Source organism: Panthera tigris, chromosome F2 (genome assembly GCF_018350195.1).
Source record: "Panthera tigris isolate Pti1 chromosome F2, P.tigris_Pti1_mat1.1, whole genome shotgun sequence".
Classification (NCBI taxonomy): domain Eukaryota; kingdom Metazoa; phylum Chordata; class Mammalia; order Carnivora; family Felidae; genus Panthera; species Panthera tigris.
Window position 1 is genome coordinate 33,176,347 of NC_056676.1, and position 18,982 is coordinate 33,195,328.

The following is an 18,982-nucleotide window of genomic DNA, read 5'->3' on the forward strand; positions in this document are numbered from 1 at the left end:
GAGTGGACTAGCTTGAATCAAAACAACCCTGCCACCAAAAACAACAAAAAGCTGTATACAATATAAAAATGTCTATTTGAAAGAATTAGAAATGAATCAAAGCATCAAGGGTTTAAGGAGTCAGAGTCCTGGAGACAGAGGAAACCTAGAGAGGAGACCTTGCCATTTAGCACCACTTTTCCCTGAGAAGAACTTGACAACATATAATTGGTGAACCAGAAGATGCATCAAAATAAAATACCTAGATAGGAACAGGGAAAGAGACATAAAAGATGGAAAATACAGAAAATAGAATAAACGTGTATAATATGGGCAAAGACTAATATACTTTTAAAATATAATTTTACATCCATCAAATCAGCAAAAACTTTAAGTCTGGCAATACTGTGTTGGCAAAGGAGTAAAATTTGAAACCATCCAATGAAACAGCAGTTTCGTGTCACCAGCAATTCCCCTCCTTATGAATATCCTAGAGAAACTCAAACGTGTATCTAAGAAGAAATTGTAAAAGGTGTTCATTGCTGCACTGGATTTAATAGTGAAAAAATGCTCACCAAAAGGCAAATAGATGTATCTGTACAATAGAAAAGCATAAAGGCAACTCCATTCTTCCAGTTGCCAGGCCCACACACCTTGATAGGTTGTATTTCTGTCCATCTCTCACAAACCACATCTAACCCATCAGCAGTTGTGTGGGGTCTACTTTCAACATATATGACATATTCAATCACTTCAAACCTCCAATGCCAATATTCTTGTCCCTAAGCTTAAATACTTGCTAGTCTTATATACTTGGACTGGTTCGTATCCAGCTCTCTTATGATTGAAACTCTAGTTAGAAAATTGCAAGTTATACAAGAAATAATCCAGTCAGCTACAGCATGCTTAAGAACATCCTTCAATCAGGAATCAGTAAACAGAAACATCAGCAAGACACTCATTTACCTCCAACTGCACTAAGTTCAGTTAAAGTTAACACTTTTCTCAAGTGTCCCTGTACTTAGGAAACTATCATCTATTAATTGTTTACCCTTTCATTCCACACAAACACCACCATTGCCACCACCACTATCATCAGTCATCAGGAATCACCATCTGACGTATTATGCACACGTGCTTCTTGTGTGTTTACTTCTTTTTCCCCTAAGGTACAAAAGTATTTCTGTCTGTCCTTTCCAGAATACAATAGGTCTTGGCCTGCTATGAGCTTTGCACATAGTAAGTGCTCAATAAATTTTTGTAGACTAAAATAAACAATATACCAAAACAAAAACAAATCGTAAATTAATGTCTCTGTACTTTATCTTGCTACAAATAATGGATGAATGAATGTGAGTTAATGAAAAAACATATGTCAGATGTACTAACACATATATAGTAGCACAAGCTACACATGTGACTCAGAGACAGTAGTGGCCTAAATAAATACATTTATTCAGGAAATACTGTATTTCCCTTAAAAGTGAGAAGTCAGGGGCGCCTGGGTGGCTCAGTCAGTTGAGCGTCCGACTTCAGCTCAGGTCACGATCTCGCGGTTCGTGAGTTTGAGCCCCGCGTCGGGCTCTGGGCTGATGGCTCAGAGCCTGGAGCCTGCTTCCGATTCTGTGTCTCCCTCTCTCTCTGCCCCTCCCCCGTTCATGCTCTGTCTCTCTCTGTCCCAAAAATAAATAAACGTTAAAAAAAAAAAAAGTGAGAAGTCATTTGTCGTGTAGCTTTCAATTTTTGCTGTTGATGTTGTTGTTGTTGTTGATGTTACCTTTGGTGTTTAGAAGTTTGATTATGATTTTCTTGGGAAATTTACATATTTATATATTTTGACAAAGTTGGGAAAGTTTCACCAGTTATTTCTTTGGATACTTTTCAGGCTTACCCTCTTTCTCCTCTTCTCTGAAACTCCAATGGCACAAATATTAGCTCTTGTGTTATATTCCCACAAAAATCACCGAGATAATATTCTTTTGTTTTGTTTTGTTTTAGTTCATTTTCTATTGTCAAATTGGGGGTTTCTACTGTTCTATTTTCATATTCACTGATTCTTTCCCTGTATTCTTCATTCTGCAGTTGAACACACCCACTGAGTTTTTAATTTGTTTTATTTTTCGGTTCTAAAATTCCCACTTGGTTTCTCTTTATATATTCTATTTCTCTCCTGGCTCCTTCTACTTTTTCATTTCTTACATGCATGTTTGCACAAGCTGATTGCAGAATTTTCATGATGGCTACTTTAAAATCCTTGACAGATAATTCAAAAACCTGTGTCATCTCAATATTGGTGTCTGTTGATTGTCTCTCCTCACTCAGGTTGAGATTGCCCAGGTTCTTGATATAACAAATGATTTTCTATTGTATCCTGGACATTTTGGATATTGCATTATTAAATTTGAGATCTTATCCAGGACTGGAAGCTCCTAAATATATTTATTAATAGGCTGGTTTGTGTCTATCCACAGGGACAATATTGATATCTAATTATAATAAAAGAATGAGTGTTTCCACAAAATAATTTTATTTCATACAACTTAATTACTGCTAAGATGACCAAAATGATCTCTGCCTCCTGGTATTAATGCCTTAAAGTCATCCCCTCCCCTTGAGTATGGGCAGGACTTATGAATTCTCCTTTCCAATGAATGGAATACAGCAAACATGAGGAGATGTCACTTCCAAGGCTTTTGTCTTGTTAACACTCTCTCTCCCTGATGGAACAAGCAAGATGCCACACTACGATCTGCCCTATGAGGAGGCCCTCATAGGAAGAATGATGGCAGGTCTTCAGCCAATAGTTCAAGAGAGATTGAGGTCCTTAGTCCAGAAACCTGCAATAAACTGAAGCACAGCTGTATGAGTGACCTTGGAAGTGGATCGTTCCCCAGAGGAGCCTTGAGATGACTACAGTTCCAGTCAACAGATGATTGAAGCCTTATGAGACACTTAGAGCCAAAGGACCCAGCTACCAGCATCCAAATTCCTGACCCACAGGAACTGTGTGAGAATGTTTTTCAGGTCACTAACTTTTGGGGCAATTTGTTAGGCATCAGTACACACACACAAGTGAAATTATTAAGCCATGATAGGTCAGTACTCTAATAGATGTTTCACAGAGTTTATTTATTCAGCTCCATGGAAATGACTCTATGATAAAATGAAAATATTTTTTAGGGTTATTTATTTATTTTGAGAGAGAAAGAGAGAAAGCAGGGGAGGGGCAGAAAGTGAGAGGGAGAGGAAGAATCCCAAACAGGTTCCATGCTGTCAGCACAGAGCCCAATGCAGGGCTCGATCTCACAAATCATGAGATCATTACCTGAGCTGAAATCAAGAACCGCCTGGTGCCCCAAAATGAAATTATTATCCTCATTTTACAGATGAGGAAATAGGGATTCAAAGAAATAAAACAGCTTACTAAAAATCATGCAGCTACTAAATGTCAGATGTGGGATTCAATCCTGAGCCTACTTAAAGTTTACATTTTTTACATGAAGCTACAATTCCTCTGTTTGGAATACACTTTCAAAAGTATTAGCTCAGAGTTATATAATATCAACTTTTATACTTCCAAAGGAAAATTCTCTGGCCACACTTAAATCTTTCTTTCGTAATTAGCTGTGACTAACTTGTTCAGCGACATATGTGTTTTCTTAAAGACCGATTTATTGAGATATAATTCATGTACCATATAACTCATCCCTTTAAATTGTACACTTGGGTGGGGCTATTTGGCATATTACATTAATAACTTTTTAAAACTTGTGATAAAATATGTATAACATAAAATTTGCCATTTGGACCATTCTTAAGTGTACAATTCAGTGGCATTAATTATAGTCACAGTGTTGTTGTGCAACTATCACCAGGTATGTTTGAATTTTTAAATAATTAACATGTGAAACATTTTAACTCTGGCACTCTTTAAAAGAGTTTACAGAATCTTAGAACGATTCACAAGTTAATTATTTTTAAACAAAGTTAAGTGCAATAAAATGCTTATGTAAATCAACAAAACATGCTGCAGAAGAATCATGCAGAAATGTATAAAAGTTAGCAATCCACATGACATTTTTATATTACTTTTCAGGATAAAAAAAAAGAAAAAAGAAAAAATATGCAACTCCTGAGGTCAATAGGATTTTTCCATGGAAATATTTTATTATTTTGTGTCACAACAGGTGCAGGAATCTTTGTGTCTCCTAAAGGGGTATTAAAATACTCTTCACTGAACATAGCTGTCTCCCTGAGTATTTGGGCTGCTTGTGCTGTTCTGACTATCATCAGCGCTCTCAGTCTTGCAGAGCTGGGGACAACCTTCCCTAGAAGTGGAGCGCCTTACTATTTCCTCAAAAGATCTCTTGGATCCTCTGTTGCTTTCCTCAGTCTTTGGATCAAATTTTTTATGTATCCCTTAGGAATAGCTACGCAAAGCTTGATAATATCTACCTATATAATTCAGCCTTTCTATACCAGGTGCCCAGCTCCAGAGCTACCAAAGAAATGTCTAGCTTTGGCTATTTTGTGGTCACTGGGACTTCTAAATACTCGAGGGGTGCTAACAGTGGCTTGGTTTCAAACTATCAGTGTTTTGATGAAAATCACTATCCTCTGCTTCATTTCCCTTACTGGGATTGTACTGTTAGGGATTGGGAAAAAGGAGAATGTGGCCAAGTTTGAGAATTCTTTCGACGCTGAACTTCCTGGTGCCTCACAGATTGCAGAAGCCTTACTCCAAGGATTGTTTGCATATTCTGGTACATCAATCCTGATCAACATAGCAGGTAAATCCATCTCTGAAATACTTTTGTAGCAGGCTTAAAGTTTTGTCTACAGTTCTATAGAGAAAGATATAGCCGATTTGTTTGGTTTTGGGAATTCAATTTGATCTTCTTTGGACTAGTTGGATATATCACAGTTTAGTCATCACCAAACCTCAGTATATTACCATTTATATGGAAAATATGGAATTTAGTATTCTTCAGGTCATGTCCCTTATTCAAAATGTGGGAATTTATAATATAAAGTTTTCAAAAGGAAATTAAGATCACTCTCATACATTACTACATTTTATTCTAGCATTTTTTCAAGACATTTTGAGTTAAATATCAGTGATGTAAGAAATACATTAATATAATCTATTTGTAAAAAATAAGACTATCACAGATTTATATATATATATATATATATATATATATATATATATATATATACACACACACCCTACCAGCAATGATAAAATGCCACATCCTAATTTTGATTCCATGATACGTCTCAAGGATCTTTCTATATCAGTTCTTAGTGACCTAACACATTTTTTTAACTGCTGCATAACATTCTTTAGGATGGCTTTACCACACCTTCACATTAGTATGTGTTTAAAGTTCTTACAATTTTTCACAATTACAAGGAGTGTTGTAATGCTCATGTTTCCCTATGCACATGTACTATACGGCCATGTTGCCCCCTGCAATGTTATGGTACCAAGAGAATGTGGTAATAGATGCATAGCACCGTAGAGTAAACAAAAGAATTAAATAGAAAACAATTCATGATATTTCATTTGCCTTATAAAATTATAAGAATATAAAATATTAAGAAATATAGTAAATAGCGAAGTTGTATAAAACTTCCAAGCAAAATCTTTGCAACAATTTCTATAAGAAACTTGAACTTGGGGTGCCTGGGTGGCTCAGTCTATTAAGTGTCCAGTCATGATCTCGCCGTTCCTGAGTTCGAGCCCTGCAACAGGCTCTGTGCTGACAGCTCAGAGTGTGGAGCCTGTTTCAGATTCTGTGTCTCCCTCTCTCTCTGCCCCTCCCCCGCTTGTGCTCGGTCTCTCTCTCTCTCTCTCTCTCTCTCTCTGTCAAAAATAAATAAACATTAAAAATTTTTTAAAAATTTAAAAACCTTGAGCTTGTTCCCCTACATGCCACACTACTAGTATAGATTTTATGCTTAAAATGTCTGTAACATTTTATCAAAACTTTTCATTATGATTTCTTAGAAGCCCTGATTCTCAAATTATTGAAATCTGTGATATTCCTTGATTATTAAGATATTTGTTCTCTCATGTAGATTATTAAAAATTAAGATAATTTTTAAGGATTTTATCATTTTTCTTTTTTAATAATTGACAAAGGTAATGTTTTCATTTCTGGCAGTGAAATTAGTGAATTTTTAAACCAATATCAAGGTTTTCCAAATAATGATAAGGCTTTAATTTATCTAGCACAAATGAATTGTTATAGCAATCATCTTGCAGCTAGCTTGGACATTAAAAAAGCACATGAAATACTGGACATATGTGAAGGCCGAGTTTCATGGGTCACCGACTGGATCTGCATCCTTCAGGGGCCACTGAGTCACCTCACTTCCCCAGTTGTGTTGGGTTATGAGCCACGGTCCTTGGACAACTGAATCCAACTTCCTCCAGCAGTTTCTAAAAAGCCCTTTCCTACAGTGGGCAGTTATGTGTTCTGCAAAAGTAAATACCCAGATATTAGTATCTCTCTAAGGTAGAGCATCTCACTAGAGCAAGCAGGAAGGTTCTTGATAGTAATCATCACCTGAAGATACAGCATAATGCAGCTATAAACCCAATTTGGGATCTTTTTGGACTGCTCATCTCAACCTCCTACTCCCTGACTTGATTTGTTATCAAAACAAACTAAGCCTTGAATTAAGGATGAGCATCCCATACCTAGCACTGGTAATGAAATGTGAATGACTTCAGATCAATATGGTGTTTGAAAGGTCTACTGAAATTTTCTGGCTCTGCAGACTATTAAAGCAAAAGGCCCAATAAAACAAGTGTAATAATTCCATCAGATCTTGTGGCCAGTTGCACGGGACTGGCTACCATTACCCACTTTGTTAACTTTATTTGTAAGTCTACAACACCAAATTTATACATCTGGCTTCTTGTATACCAAAACAGGTTAATCCTTGTGGTGAGAAAGGAACCCGTGTGCATTGTTGGTGGGAATGCAAACTGGTACAGCCACCGTGGAAAACAGTATGGAAGTTCCTCAAAAAATTAAAAATAGAACTACCCTATGATCCAGTAATTTCACTACTGGGTATTTATCCAAAGAATACAAAAACACTAATTCAAAAAGATACATGCACCCCTATGTTTCTTGCTGCATTATTTACAATAGCCAAATTATGGAAGCAGTTCAAGTGTCCATCAATAGATGAATAGATAAAGAATATGTGGTATATATACACAATGGAATATTAGTCAGCCTTAAAAAGAATGAAATCTTGCTGTTTGCAACAACATGAGTGGATCTAGGGAGCATAATGCTAAACTAAACAAGACAGAGAAACAAATACCACATGATTTCACTCAAATGTGGAATTTAAGAAACAAAACACATGAACAAATAAAAAAAGAGACAAATCAAAAAAACAGACTCTTAACTATAGAGAACAAACTGATGGTTACCAAAGTGGAAGTGGGGGGCAGGAGGGGTGAAATAGGTGAAGGGGATTAAGAATACATTTATCTTGATGAGCATTAAGTAATGTATAGAATTGTTGAATCTGTACACCCAAAACTAATATAACACTGTATTTTAACTATACTGGAATTAAAATTTTAAAATAAAAATAATTAAATTAATTTTTAAAATAAATAAATAAATAAGGATATTTAAAATAAAAAAAAAGACAGGCATAACCCTGGCTAAAAAGAACTATTTCTCTTGAGTTTGGTGCTCAGATTTTCTGATCTGTCATATTCCTGGCCAAGTATAAACAGAATAGACAGCTTATGTCCAGATTCGTATGCTAGGGCTTCCTAAAGGGACACCACTGAACCCCAAGCACCACCATACATCCTTTATATTTACGTCTGAAATAAGAAATTATATTGGCTCTCAAAACTATTAGTGCATCCATCTCAGTAACAGGTCTGACGAAATTAAAATGAGTCTCTAGTGACATAGACAACTGTCAGGAATTGAGTTCTATCCACATAACAGCAAAAGAACAAAAGTCCTCTGCTTCCATAATATGACTTGTGTGACTCTTGCAAGGGAGCATCAGGGAAGATGACATGGCATGCTGTGTAGAAAATCAGGATCACTTGACACACATTCATCTTCACAGCAATTTAAAGAAACCCTCAGATTTCGTAATCTGCTCCAAATTCCCATGGCACTAAGGAAATCCAGGAGATAACTGCAGCATTGGCTGACCCTCAGAGGAAGTTGCATTAATAATGGCACCACCGGCTCGGATTTGCATCCACTCCTCGTCCAAAGATCTGAAGAGCAAGATCTAGGGTAACTTTTAAAAAGGCCAGTTCCCCAGATCCGTGAGGAAGGTTTCTGAGAACAAATGGTAACTTTTGGCCCGAGCTAGAAATGTAAATAAGAGACGGGAAAAGGCCCATTAGACAAAACTTTCCCGTCACTTTATGGAAAACCTAAACAGGAGAGTCTAAGCAGGCAGGGCACCTACCACAGGCTGCTCTTCTGTCATTGGAGATCAGAAGACATGGTCTTAGTCTGCACTGAAGACAGGAATATGGTAGAAAACACAAACTAAGAATCCACTGCTTCCCTGGACACATTTAAAACTTGGTAATACTCCCTGGTCTTAAGGATGTGACCAAAGTTGGTCATGTTAGGGACAAAAGAAATTTTCCACATTAAAACCAAGCAAGTTGTAAGAGACAGTATTCCTAAAGGAATTTTTTACTGTTCATTTGAACAGTGGTGGGAAAAGAGTAAGATGAGAAAGAAAGCATTAATTTGGTACAAGTTAAAACTTTTTTATCTTTTACTCTCTCTTTCTCAAAGAAAATAAAATGTTAGTGTTAATGTAACATTTTATAGTTTCCCAAAGTGACAGTTAAAATTATTAGTCACTTTTTATGGGGCATCTGGGTGGCTCAGTCGATTAAGCGTCTGACTTGGGCTCAGGTCATGATCTCAAGGTTTGTGGGTTCAAGCCCTGGGTTGGGCTCTGTGTTTGACCACTGTGAGCCTAGAGCCTGCTTCGGATTCTGTGTCTCCCTCTCTCTCTGCCCCTTCCCTGCTCATGCTCTCTGTCTCTCTGTCTCTTGAAAATCAATAAACCCGTTAAAATTTTTTAAAAAATATATTAGTCTATTTATGGGATAACTTCGGAATAATAATTTTTAACAAAATAGTACAAAATAATGAGAAATCTAAGCTTTCAGGCACAATTTGTGCAGGACCAATGTAGAATCAGTCCATGTAGATAAGGAAGCATGGATCCATGAACAATACTTTCTCCTCTTTTTATTATAAAGAACTCTTCAAAAGTCCCACAATAATACTTCCTCTTCTGATAACTTTATTTGTGTTTTTTAGGAGAGATAAAAAATCCCGGTGAGAATATTCCCAAAGCTCTGATTACCGTTCTTCCCATGGTGGCTGTTGTTTACGTATTGGTGAATATATCCTACCTGGCAGTTTTGACCCCTCAGGAAATCATCTCTGCAGGTATGAATGTGTCTAGACAGAGAGAAACCAGTCACTACTACTACCTACTCTCAATAAACATTGACTCCTGTACACTGTAGATATGTTTGATACACCCCTAAGAATATAAACATGATGTATTCATGCTTTGGTTTTTATAAGGAAAGGAAAAATAATCACCTAAATGATCTATAAAGAAGGGGCATGTGCTAAGGGAAAGATCTAAGGATAGTAGAATGTGAAAAGCAAGAATTAGAAAGAGAAAGAGAAGGAGGAGAGGGCTGCAGAGGAGAAAGGGGAAAGAGATGAAGAGAACCAGGAGCAAGCACAGCAAGAAGCAAAGAAGAGATATTTTGTTAGAATTTCTACCCTTTAGGGCACACCCAGATACATATCCTCAAAATAACTGTTTGGAATTGGCAGTGCATTCTTCATTTTGTAGGTAGGGAAACTAGCTCAGGGAAGTTAAGCAATGGACAGAGTTAAGATCCAAAACTGGGTCTCCATCATGCTCTTCTTATGATAAAAGCATGTGTCTTGTCCAGGTTACTGAAGGTAGTGGGTTGTAAACGTGGACAGCAAGTTGCAAGATCTGATCTTAAAAAAAATGCTCTTCCCAATACCTCTAGGTATGGTGCTCAAAGTTACATTCCTGGTAACTGACACACTCAAAACCAGGTGGTCCAACTCCAAAACCCATGTTCTCAACCACCGCACTAAAATGCCTCAATTTACAAACAAACCAAATCAAAGCCCTGTATCGCCACCACTAGGAGGGATTATTATCAATGCAAGTAATAGTATGTATATACATTAATATATATCAGATAATAAGGTATATTAAAACAAATAATGATATAGTAGACACCACAGATGTGACTAAACAGAGCTATATCAAAAGGTTAGTAGTAAATGGTGTCATGTGAATGATAAAATTACAGTTTTTATTTCCTTTTTTATATTGTTTCATATTGTTAATATTTTCCATGATTAGCATGTTGCACTTATGATCAGAAAAATATCATTTTTCTAATGCCAAATAACATTTCCACAGAACCAACTGGTAAACTTTTATGAAAACACCAAGCCTTTTTTTTTTTTTTTTGGAAACACCAAGCCTTTAAGAAAATGCTAAATTACATTGTTTACTTTAAAAAGGCAGAGTAGTATTTGAAATATATTTTAAAAATTCCATCAAATTTTAATTTAAAAAAAGGCAGTTACTCCTGAAAGAAGAGAAGTTATCTAGAAAGTTCACTTACTGATACAACTCACTCTTTAAATATTCTAGATAAAGTCCAAGTAGTACACCAATAAAAACATAAACTACAAAAATATTGTATAGAAAGACAGGAACAGAGGTATCTGACCGTGTACAAATATAGTGCATGTGGTTTGGGAGAAGCTGTGACTAGAGCCAACATACTGGGATACTCAGGTAACTAGAATTTCCCTGCAGTGGAGGGGTTTTCAAAGCAAAGGTCACAAAGAGGATTAGTCTGATGTGCAAAGCCTTTACAAAAATAAGTTTTGAAATGTATTTTGAAAAAAAAAACTATACAAGTTTCAAAAAGTCAAAAGGTGGTTTTATGCATCTTCTCTGACACTAGTACAAAAAATGTTATGTTGCTTCTAAAAGGAAAATATAGGTGCACCTAGGTGGCTCAGTCAGTTAAGCATCTGACTCCTGATTTTGGCTCAGGTCATGATCTCATGGTTCATGGGTTCAAGCCTCCCATCAGGTTCTGTGCTGAAAGTGGTTGGAGCCTGCTTGGGATTCTCTCACTCTCCCTCTCTCTTCCCCTCCTCTCTCTCTCTCTCAAAATAAAAAATAAATAAATAAACATTAAAAAATAAATAAAAGGAAAATACAATTTTTTAAATGTTACATTAAAAAATAAATGAAAAGAAAATATAAGTTTTTAAATGTTTAACTTATTTTGAGGAGAAAGAGAGTGGGAGAGGGGGTGAGAGGCAGAGAGAGAGAGAGGGATAGTGAGAAAATCCCAAGCAGACCACACTGTCAGCATAAAGCCTGATGCAGGGCTTGAACTCATTAACTGTGAGATGATGACCTGAGCCAAAATCAAGAGTCAGATGCTTAACCAACTGAGCCACCCAGATGCCCCAAGAAAATATAAATTTTTTTAAGTTATTTATTTTTTAAGAGAGAGAGCACACACGCAGAGAGTGAGGGAGAGACAGAGAATCCCAAGCAGGCTCCACACTGTCCACACAGACTCTGATACAGGGCTCCAACCCACAAACCATGAGATCATTTCCTGAGACGATGATCAACCAGCTGAGACATCCAGGTGCCCCTAAATTTTGATAAGTTCATAATAACATGTTACTATTACACCTTCCCACAATTTGGTCTCACAGGAATACAGTAGTAACACTAAAGGGGATTTTGTTTTAACTATTAAAATGAGAGACAGAACTGTAATTTGCCTTACACCCACTTCCAAACTAATCAGCAAGTCCTGTAAAACTCTACCCCATTAACAGCTCGTCAGGTATTTCCCCCTTCCGCACGCCCACTCAGTGTCTAGACCCTCATTTTCCTCATCGGGCTACAGCAACAACCTCCTCATTTGTACACCCACTTCTAATCTCCCTCCAATCCAGCCTCCACTCAGTCTCTAGAGATGATGTTATAAAACATAAATCTAATCATGTCACTCTCCTGCTTAAACACTCTCTGTTTTGTGTCCTGCTGCAACCACCCCGTCACCACCAAATACACAAATACCAACTTCTAAACTGACCACCGCAGGTTCTCCAAGATCTAAGCAAGCCTAACTTTCTGTTAGGTGTGCACGAATACCCTCACCACATATCATCCTTTCTAAACAACTTACCATTTCCAGGTTAGACACTATTATCTCTGCCTCCCCCACAATGCCACCTTACCAGCCTGACTTAGATGCCTACCTTGTGATGGATGTCACACCAGTAAGACTGATTCTAAGTTCAATATCCTTTGAGCCCTGACAAGTTCCTCCTAAGTCTCATTCCAGTCTTAGAAGGTTTGAAATGCAATTTAAAATCATGAAATGGAGTATAGTGAATAAACTTACAATATAATTTCAATCATCTCTCTGAATTTTAGGGTTGTTAACATTATTAATAAGAAATTGTCAGAATTTTAGAACCGAAATACCTACAAAACAAAGCTCAATGTTTTCAACTTCGCAAATAAATTATTAGAGGCAAAACTGTAGGTGTCAAAGCACTTGCAGTTGAAAAAAAGAAAAGAACTAAACCACCATCAATTCATCACATTATCAATGAAAACGACCAGTACATCATAGGTAGTAAAGATAACGCAATCGTATCATATAATTTTGAGCTCTACTTTAATTATAATCAATGGCCAATAATTTTGGAGAAATTTTGCAGTATAGTTGATGCCCTCATAACATAATTCCTTATGTTTCTAGTATCAGTTATTTGCCTTAGTTAAGCATCTATATTTACCCCCATTGAAAATCTTCTATTCTTATTTTTAATCATAGTATTTGTGACTATCACTCATCTGTTGTTGCCAAACAAGCCTCCCCAAAATGTACTGATTTACATCCACCACTTATTTGGTTCACAATTCTACAAGTTGGCAATTTATATTGAGTTCAGCTAGGCAGTTCTGGTTCTCTGTTGGAGTCATATGTGTGTCTGCAGTCCCTTGCAGTTTGGGTAAGCAGCTTTATTGAGGTTGGCCATGATTTCCTGTTTCTTTGGGGACTCAGCTTGTAGGTTAGCTTGAGTCCTTGGAGAAGCAAATGCCAAGAAAGAATTAAATGTGCAATGAATTTAGTAAGAGAAATGCTTGTGTTAGAGAAACCAAGAAGGAAGCCAAGTAAGGCTGGAAGAGCCATGGGATCACAATGCGAGTGTGACCCAAAGTGAAGAAGAGAAAGAGGAAAAAATAAGTAAAAACACCCTGGACTCATATGCTGTATAGGAAAGGTTTGGCACATCTGCCAGGAAGCCCTTTAGCCAAAGTTGGCCATCAGATAAATAAGTACCTCTTAGTGCCTCTACCTCACAGATATTAGCTGGGAACAACCTGTGGGAGCATGGCTTTGGTAGAAATGCCACAATGTATTTCTTTGTGCAGTAGCCAGGGCCCTAGGTCAATTATGCTCCCTGTATTTGGAAGTCTATAAGATGCATTTTCAGGCTCCAGAATTACTATGGTTTGTCTTTCACAGACTAGGTTGAGCTTGTTCACATGGTAGCTAAGCAGGGTTCAAGAGAGCAAGCAACATGTGATACTTCTCAAGGTATAGGCTCAGAGCTGGCAAACTACTACTTCCAATGCATTCTACTGGCCAAAATAGACCACGAGGCCATATTCAAGAATTGATAAAGAAACTCCCTCTCAGAAGAAGGGGCCAAGTCAGGTTACAAAGAGTACAGATGCAAGAAGAAGTGAATAATTTTTGCCATATTTGCAATGAGGCAAAAGTGACTGACTCTTTTGAAATTTTTTTTAGATGCTGTTGCTGTCACCTGGATGGATAAAGTAATCCCTTCCATGCAATGGGTCATTTCTTTTGGGATTTCAACTTCAATAGTTAGCAACATATGTTGTACAGTGCTTTCAGCATCGAGGCTGCTCTACACAGCAAGCCAAGAAGGACAACTGCCTTTGATCTTCTCCATGCTTAATAACTACTTCAGTCCAACTGTTGCTATCACCCAGATAATCATCTTAGCTTCTTGTCTTATTATAGCCTCAGATTTAATCAATTTAATAAAATATTCAGGATTAGCAACCTGGGTTTTAAGAGGGCTATATATGATAGGTTTACTTAAACTAAGGTACCAGGACCCCAATCTACCCAGACCTTATAAGGTAAATCAAGATAAAAATGTTAATATTAACTTTCTACTCTATTTCTAGGAATATAACTTTTTTAACCTATAGGGGATGCTTCTAATCAATTAGAGTCCAATTTATGAAACATCTGATCTGGATCTCTATGTTCCAGTTTACTGATGTATATAATTGGCTGTATGAGCTATTTTTGGCTTGTTTCTTATTGAGTAAAAGGTCAAAATTGATTCTCCACAAGGAATATAGTTATCACTTTTGTTATTTTCCAGGAGCTAGACAACAATGCTTTTGGGGTAAGGGGGGGAATATTGACCCAACTCAAAATCATCTCTTCAGTGCACAACCCAACATAGGTGATACGGCATTCCATTCTTAATCATATCCTTGATAGAGTCTTCATTTTCTACAATAAGATCAATAAGATGTTAATCTAAGCCTCAGTTTGGATTATTATAAACATTGTGAACCTGAACTTAACTTGCAAGATAAAATCACTACCTCCTAGGTAATGTCAGTAGGGCCCTGTAGGCTCCTAGAGTATCTTTATCCAAAATATACAAAAGCACCCCTTCCTCTAGGCAGACATAGCTCTGTGCCCAGGCACAGCCTAGTGAAGAAAGCACAAGCTAGATATTAGCCCCACGCTGCTCCATCAGATGGGAGCACTTGTGCACACAGTGACTACTTAAGCAATCATACATATAAGAAATTAAATTAGACTCATTTGAAAAGACCATTCTGACAATAGCATAGAAAGTCAATTAGAAGAAGGCATGAGTAGAGGCACCTGAGTGGCTCAGTTGGTTAAGTGTCCAAGTCTTGATCTTGGGGTTGTGAGTTCAAGCCTCAGGTTAAAAAATTAATTAGTTAAAAAGGAGGCATGAGCATATTCAGGTCAAACAGCCTGCAGAGGTTCATTTAGTCACCTAGTTTAACTAAAGAGAATTCTAAAACTTAGAGATTAAGTAAATTACTCTGGCTAAAAGATACCGGGCTGGAATTTAAACTAAACAGTCTGATTCCAGAGCCCATATTTTTGTTATATTTATTTTAAAAAGACTGGTGAATATTTTATTCTGTAAAGGACCTACTAAGGAAATTTTTTCTGATCTTAGCATCAAGAATACTTGGGCCTCTCCTAAATAACTGATTTGCTTATACCTTATGATGGACAGCTTTCAGAATCTATATGGAGCTTTGTGGCATGTGTTTTGTGAAACAAATTCATTCTTTATCTATGTTTATTTCCCTCTCTCTTATTTTCATTTATTTTGCCTTGGTGTAATGTAAGACATACCTTGCTATAATGTAAATCCTAAGAGGTTTCAAATAGTGTTTGTTTAAGTCTTTAATTGTGTCATAAATACAATCAAAATGGCCCATTTAAGATATTTTCTGCATGTAGAGATTGTGTACAAAGTAAAATGAGAGTCCCATGTTTCATGCCAGTGACCATAATAACCACTTAAGTGTGCTTTTTAAAATATGAATTCCCAGACTCACTCTTGAGAATTCTAATTTAGTCGATGTCAGTTGGGCCCTAAGAGTTTATGTTTATCAATTATCTTGGGGGTTCTTATGCAGAGAAGTCCACTGACTGACCGTATTTTAAGACACACTAGTCTAGACAATCTTCACTTTCTTCCCCTCAAAATGGCTCCCTCTTTGGCCATTTCTCCTCTTGAAAAAAGTGAATGACAATATCTTGGATTTGAGTCATCTATTTATTCAACAAATAAGCAGTAACTATCTGCTATGTTTCAGGTACTCTACTAGGCAGTTCAAAAAACCCATTAGCCTCAGAGAAGTGTAAGAAATGTATACAAACCACTGTTCTAAAGTTAATTAAGAAATGTCATTTTGTTGGGGCAACCTGGCTGGCTCAGTTGGTTGAGCATATGACTCTTGATCTCAGGGTTGTAGGTTTGAGCACTATTGGATGTAAAGATTACTTAAAAATAAAATCTTAAAAAAATATTTTTTTAAAAAAGAAATGCCATTTTGTTGAGCACGTTTTACTGAAGTGCCCTGTGTACAATGCTCACAAAGACTTCAAAAGACCAGCATTAGATAAAACCTCATTTTGCAAATGGGTTGGAAAAGACCCTTTTTTCCCCCAACTTAAATGGCAACGACACACATATTTCAGGAATATTTGATTAAAAAGCTCTGAACACATTTATCTATCGTGGCTGCCTGCCCACCATGTAGCTTCCTTCAGTTGAAACAGGGTGCAGGGCCCCAAGGGTCTCACTGTGCAGTGACAGCAGCCCTGGACGCTGGTGCAATGGGCCCCACAGGACTCGCAGGGAGCCTCCTTCTGGCTCCCTTCTGCAAATAGGTCTGAGGACCAGATTAATTCAGTAGCCCAAAGTTAAACAGCTAAACAGTGGCACGAAGCTCCCTGGAGAGGAATCTTCTGTATCTGTCTTAAATACCTCTGTGTCCCTAGCATGGCAAGTGGCACATAGGGATTCAGTAGATATTTCTTGAAGGAATGAACAGTTAAGGTTGCAGAGCTTGCATTTCCAACCAGGCTTTTCTGATTCCAACATTTCTGCTGTTTTTATTATGTAATAGTGCTGCTCTAGGAAAAATTGGTATACGCCTAATTAAAGAGGCATTATAACCAAATATTACAGTTATGCCAAATTCCCAAAACTAAGAATGCTTCAATGACTAATACTAGAACGGAATAGTTAATTTTTTATTTTTGACAATGATTTCTTATAATGTATCTTTTTTCCCATGCTTGAAAATAAAGCACTTATTTTAGTAATAAGTTGACAATATCTGATGAATAGAGTAGGCATTCATAACAACTATAGAATAAATATAAATAAATAAATACTGTTCCACTTTTTACACTCATTTAGTCTGCCATTGATGTACTTTCTATAATATACTACCGAGACTGTCTCTTTAAATATATTTGAAAATATATTTGCAGTTTTCTCCCTGGTGTTTTGAAACATTTGTTCCAAACAGAAAGAGAATGTTCTTACATTGTTTATAGAAATTTTGAACTTTTGAGGAAAAAGTCATCACTAATCTTAATCTTAATCCTTTTTTTTTTTTTTTTTTTTACTTTCAGGTGCGTTTGCCATTTGTATTTGGATCCATAGCTATATCTTTGTTTCTAATTTTGACACCAATGATTCATTCTCCTAAAGTAGAGTATATCTATGGGTTTATCTTTATTTTCAGTGGACTTCTGGGTTACAGGCTTCATGTTCACCTTAATCAACGTTCTGTTTGTTTTGATAAAATCACTTGTTATTTACAATTATTATTTAATGTTTCACCACCTGAAGACCAAGATGAACGTATTTCAACAGGAAAAAAACATCTTGAAGAAATCTTTTTGTAAATAGGCAACCCTAAATCTGTAAGTGGTTAATGACTAAGCACATTCAATCTTTGCTTTAAAATGTATACACCCAGGGGCACCTGGGTGGCTCAGTTGGTTAAGCATCTGACTCTTGATTTTGTCTCAGATCATGATCCCATGGTTTGTGAGACTGAGCCCCATGTCATACTCTGTGCTGACAGCATGGAGCCTGTTTTTCTCCCTCTCCCTTTCTCTCTGCCCCTCCCCTGCTCATGCACATGCATGCACATGAGCTCTCTCTCTTTCTCTCTCTCAAAATAAATAAATAAACATTAAAAAAATAAAAATTATATATATATATATATATATATATATACCCTCATAGATACAAAACCTCCCCCTTCATACCCAATCCCCAACTACATATATCAAATCCCCGCCCAGCTACGTATTCAAATTCTTTAAAAAAATTTTTTTTAATGTTTATTTATTCTTGACAAAGAGACAGTGGAAGCGGGGGAGGGGCAGAGAGAGAGGGAGACACAGACTCTGAAGCAGGCTCCAGGCTCTAAGCTGTCAGCACAGAGACCAATGTGGGACTTGAACCCACGAGCCCTGAGATCATGACCTGAACCGAAGTCGGATGCTCAACCGAATGAGCCACCCAAGAGCCCTCAAATTGTTTACAATTCTAATTCTTTTGCTTGTAATTGAAGCCTTAGTTCCCTAGTGCCCAACATGTTTTTCACCACTTTCCTCCAACAACCATCAAACAAACAAAATAAAAGAGTCATTGTCAGGAAGACGAGTACATGGGTAAACAGTAGATAACAGATATTTAATCAACATTCATTGAATGAATGTAAGATGCATCCACAAAAACAAAAAAAGAATATTATAAATCTGAGATTTATATTAATAAAAACTACATATTGCTTCCTACTCACTGGTCTAAACACTTCACAGTGATATCAATCAAAAGAATGTGTTTCACTTTCAAACCCTTGTGTTTACCTCTACAAAGTGTGATAGGCTAAATAATGATGCTGAAAAATATGTTCAAGTCCAGATGGTAACTACACTTATCATGGTGAGCACTGCATAATGTACAGAACTGTTGAATCACTATATTGTACACCTAAAACTAATATAATATGGTATATAGAACTACACTTCTATTAAAAAAAAAATGTCTAGGTCCTAATCCTCAGAACTTCTGTATCTAACTTTATATGGAAAAAAGAGTCTTTACAGATGTGATTAAAGATCTTGAGACAAGGGACATCTAACTAGATTATCTGCATAGGCCCTAAATGCAATCACATATATCTTTCTAAAAGAGAAGCAGAGGGATAGTAG

General features: G+C 36.8%; 1 protein-coding gene across 1 annotated transcript; it reads left to right on the forward strand.

The window, feature by feature from the left end:
- Window positions 1-4,102: 4,102 nt before the first annotated feature.
- On the forward strand, window positions 4,103-17,662 carry LOC102954460 (solute carrier family 7 member 13-like). Its single transcript, XM_015538493.2, has 4 exons — window positions 4,103-4,769; window positions 9,336-9,467; window positions 13,949-14,310; window positions 17,387-17,662. Exons 1-4 carry the CDS (start codon window positions 4,103-4,105, stop codon window positions 17,660-17,662), a joined length of 1,437 nt encoding a protein of 478 aa, XP_015393979.2.
- The last annotated feature ends 1,320 nt before the right edge of the window (window positions 17,663-18,982 follow it).

Bases quoted from the DNA above. Each gene is read 5' to 3' on its own strand.
- LOC102954460 (XM_015538493.2), top strand. From the start codon at position 4,103: ATGCAACTCCTGAGGTCAATAGGATTTTTCCATGGAAATATTTTATTA. The intron at 4,770-9,335 runs GTAAATCCATCT...TGTGTTTTTTAG, and splicing joins AATCCTGATCAACATAGCAG to GAGAGATAAAAAATCCCGGT. The intron at 14,311-17,386 runs GTAAATCAAGAT...TTTTACTTTCAG, and splicing joins ATCTACCCAGACCTTATAAG to GTGCGTTTGCCATTTGTATT.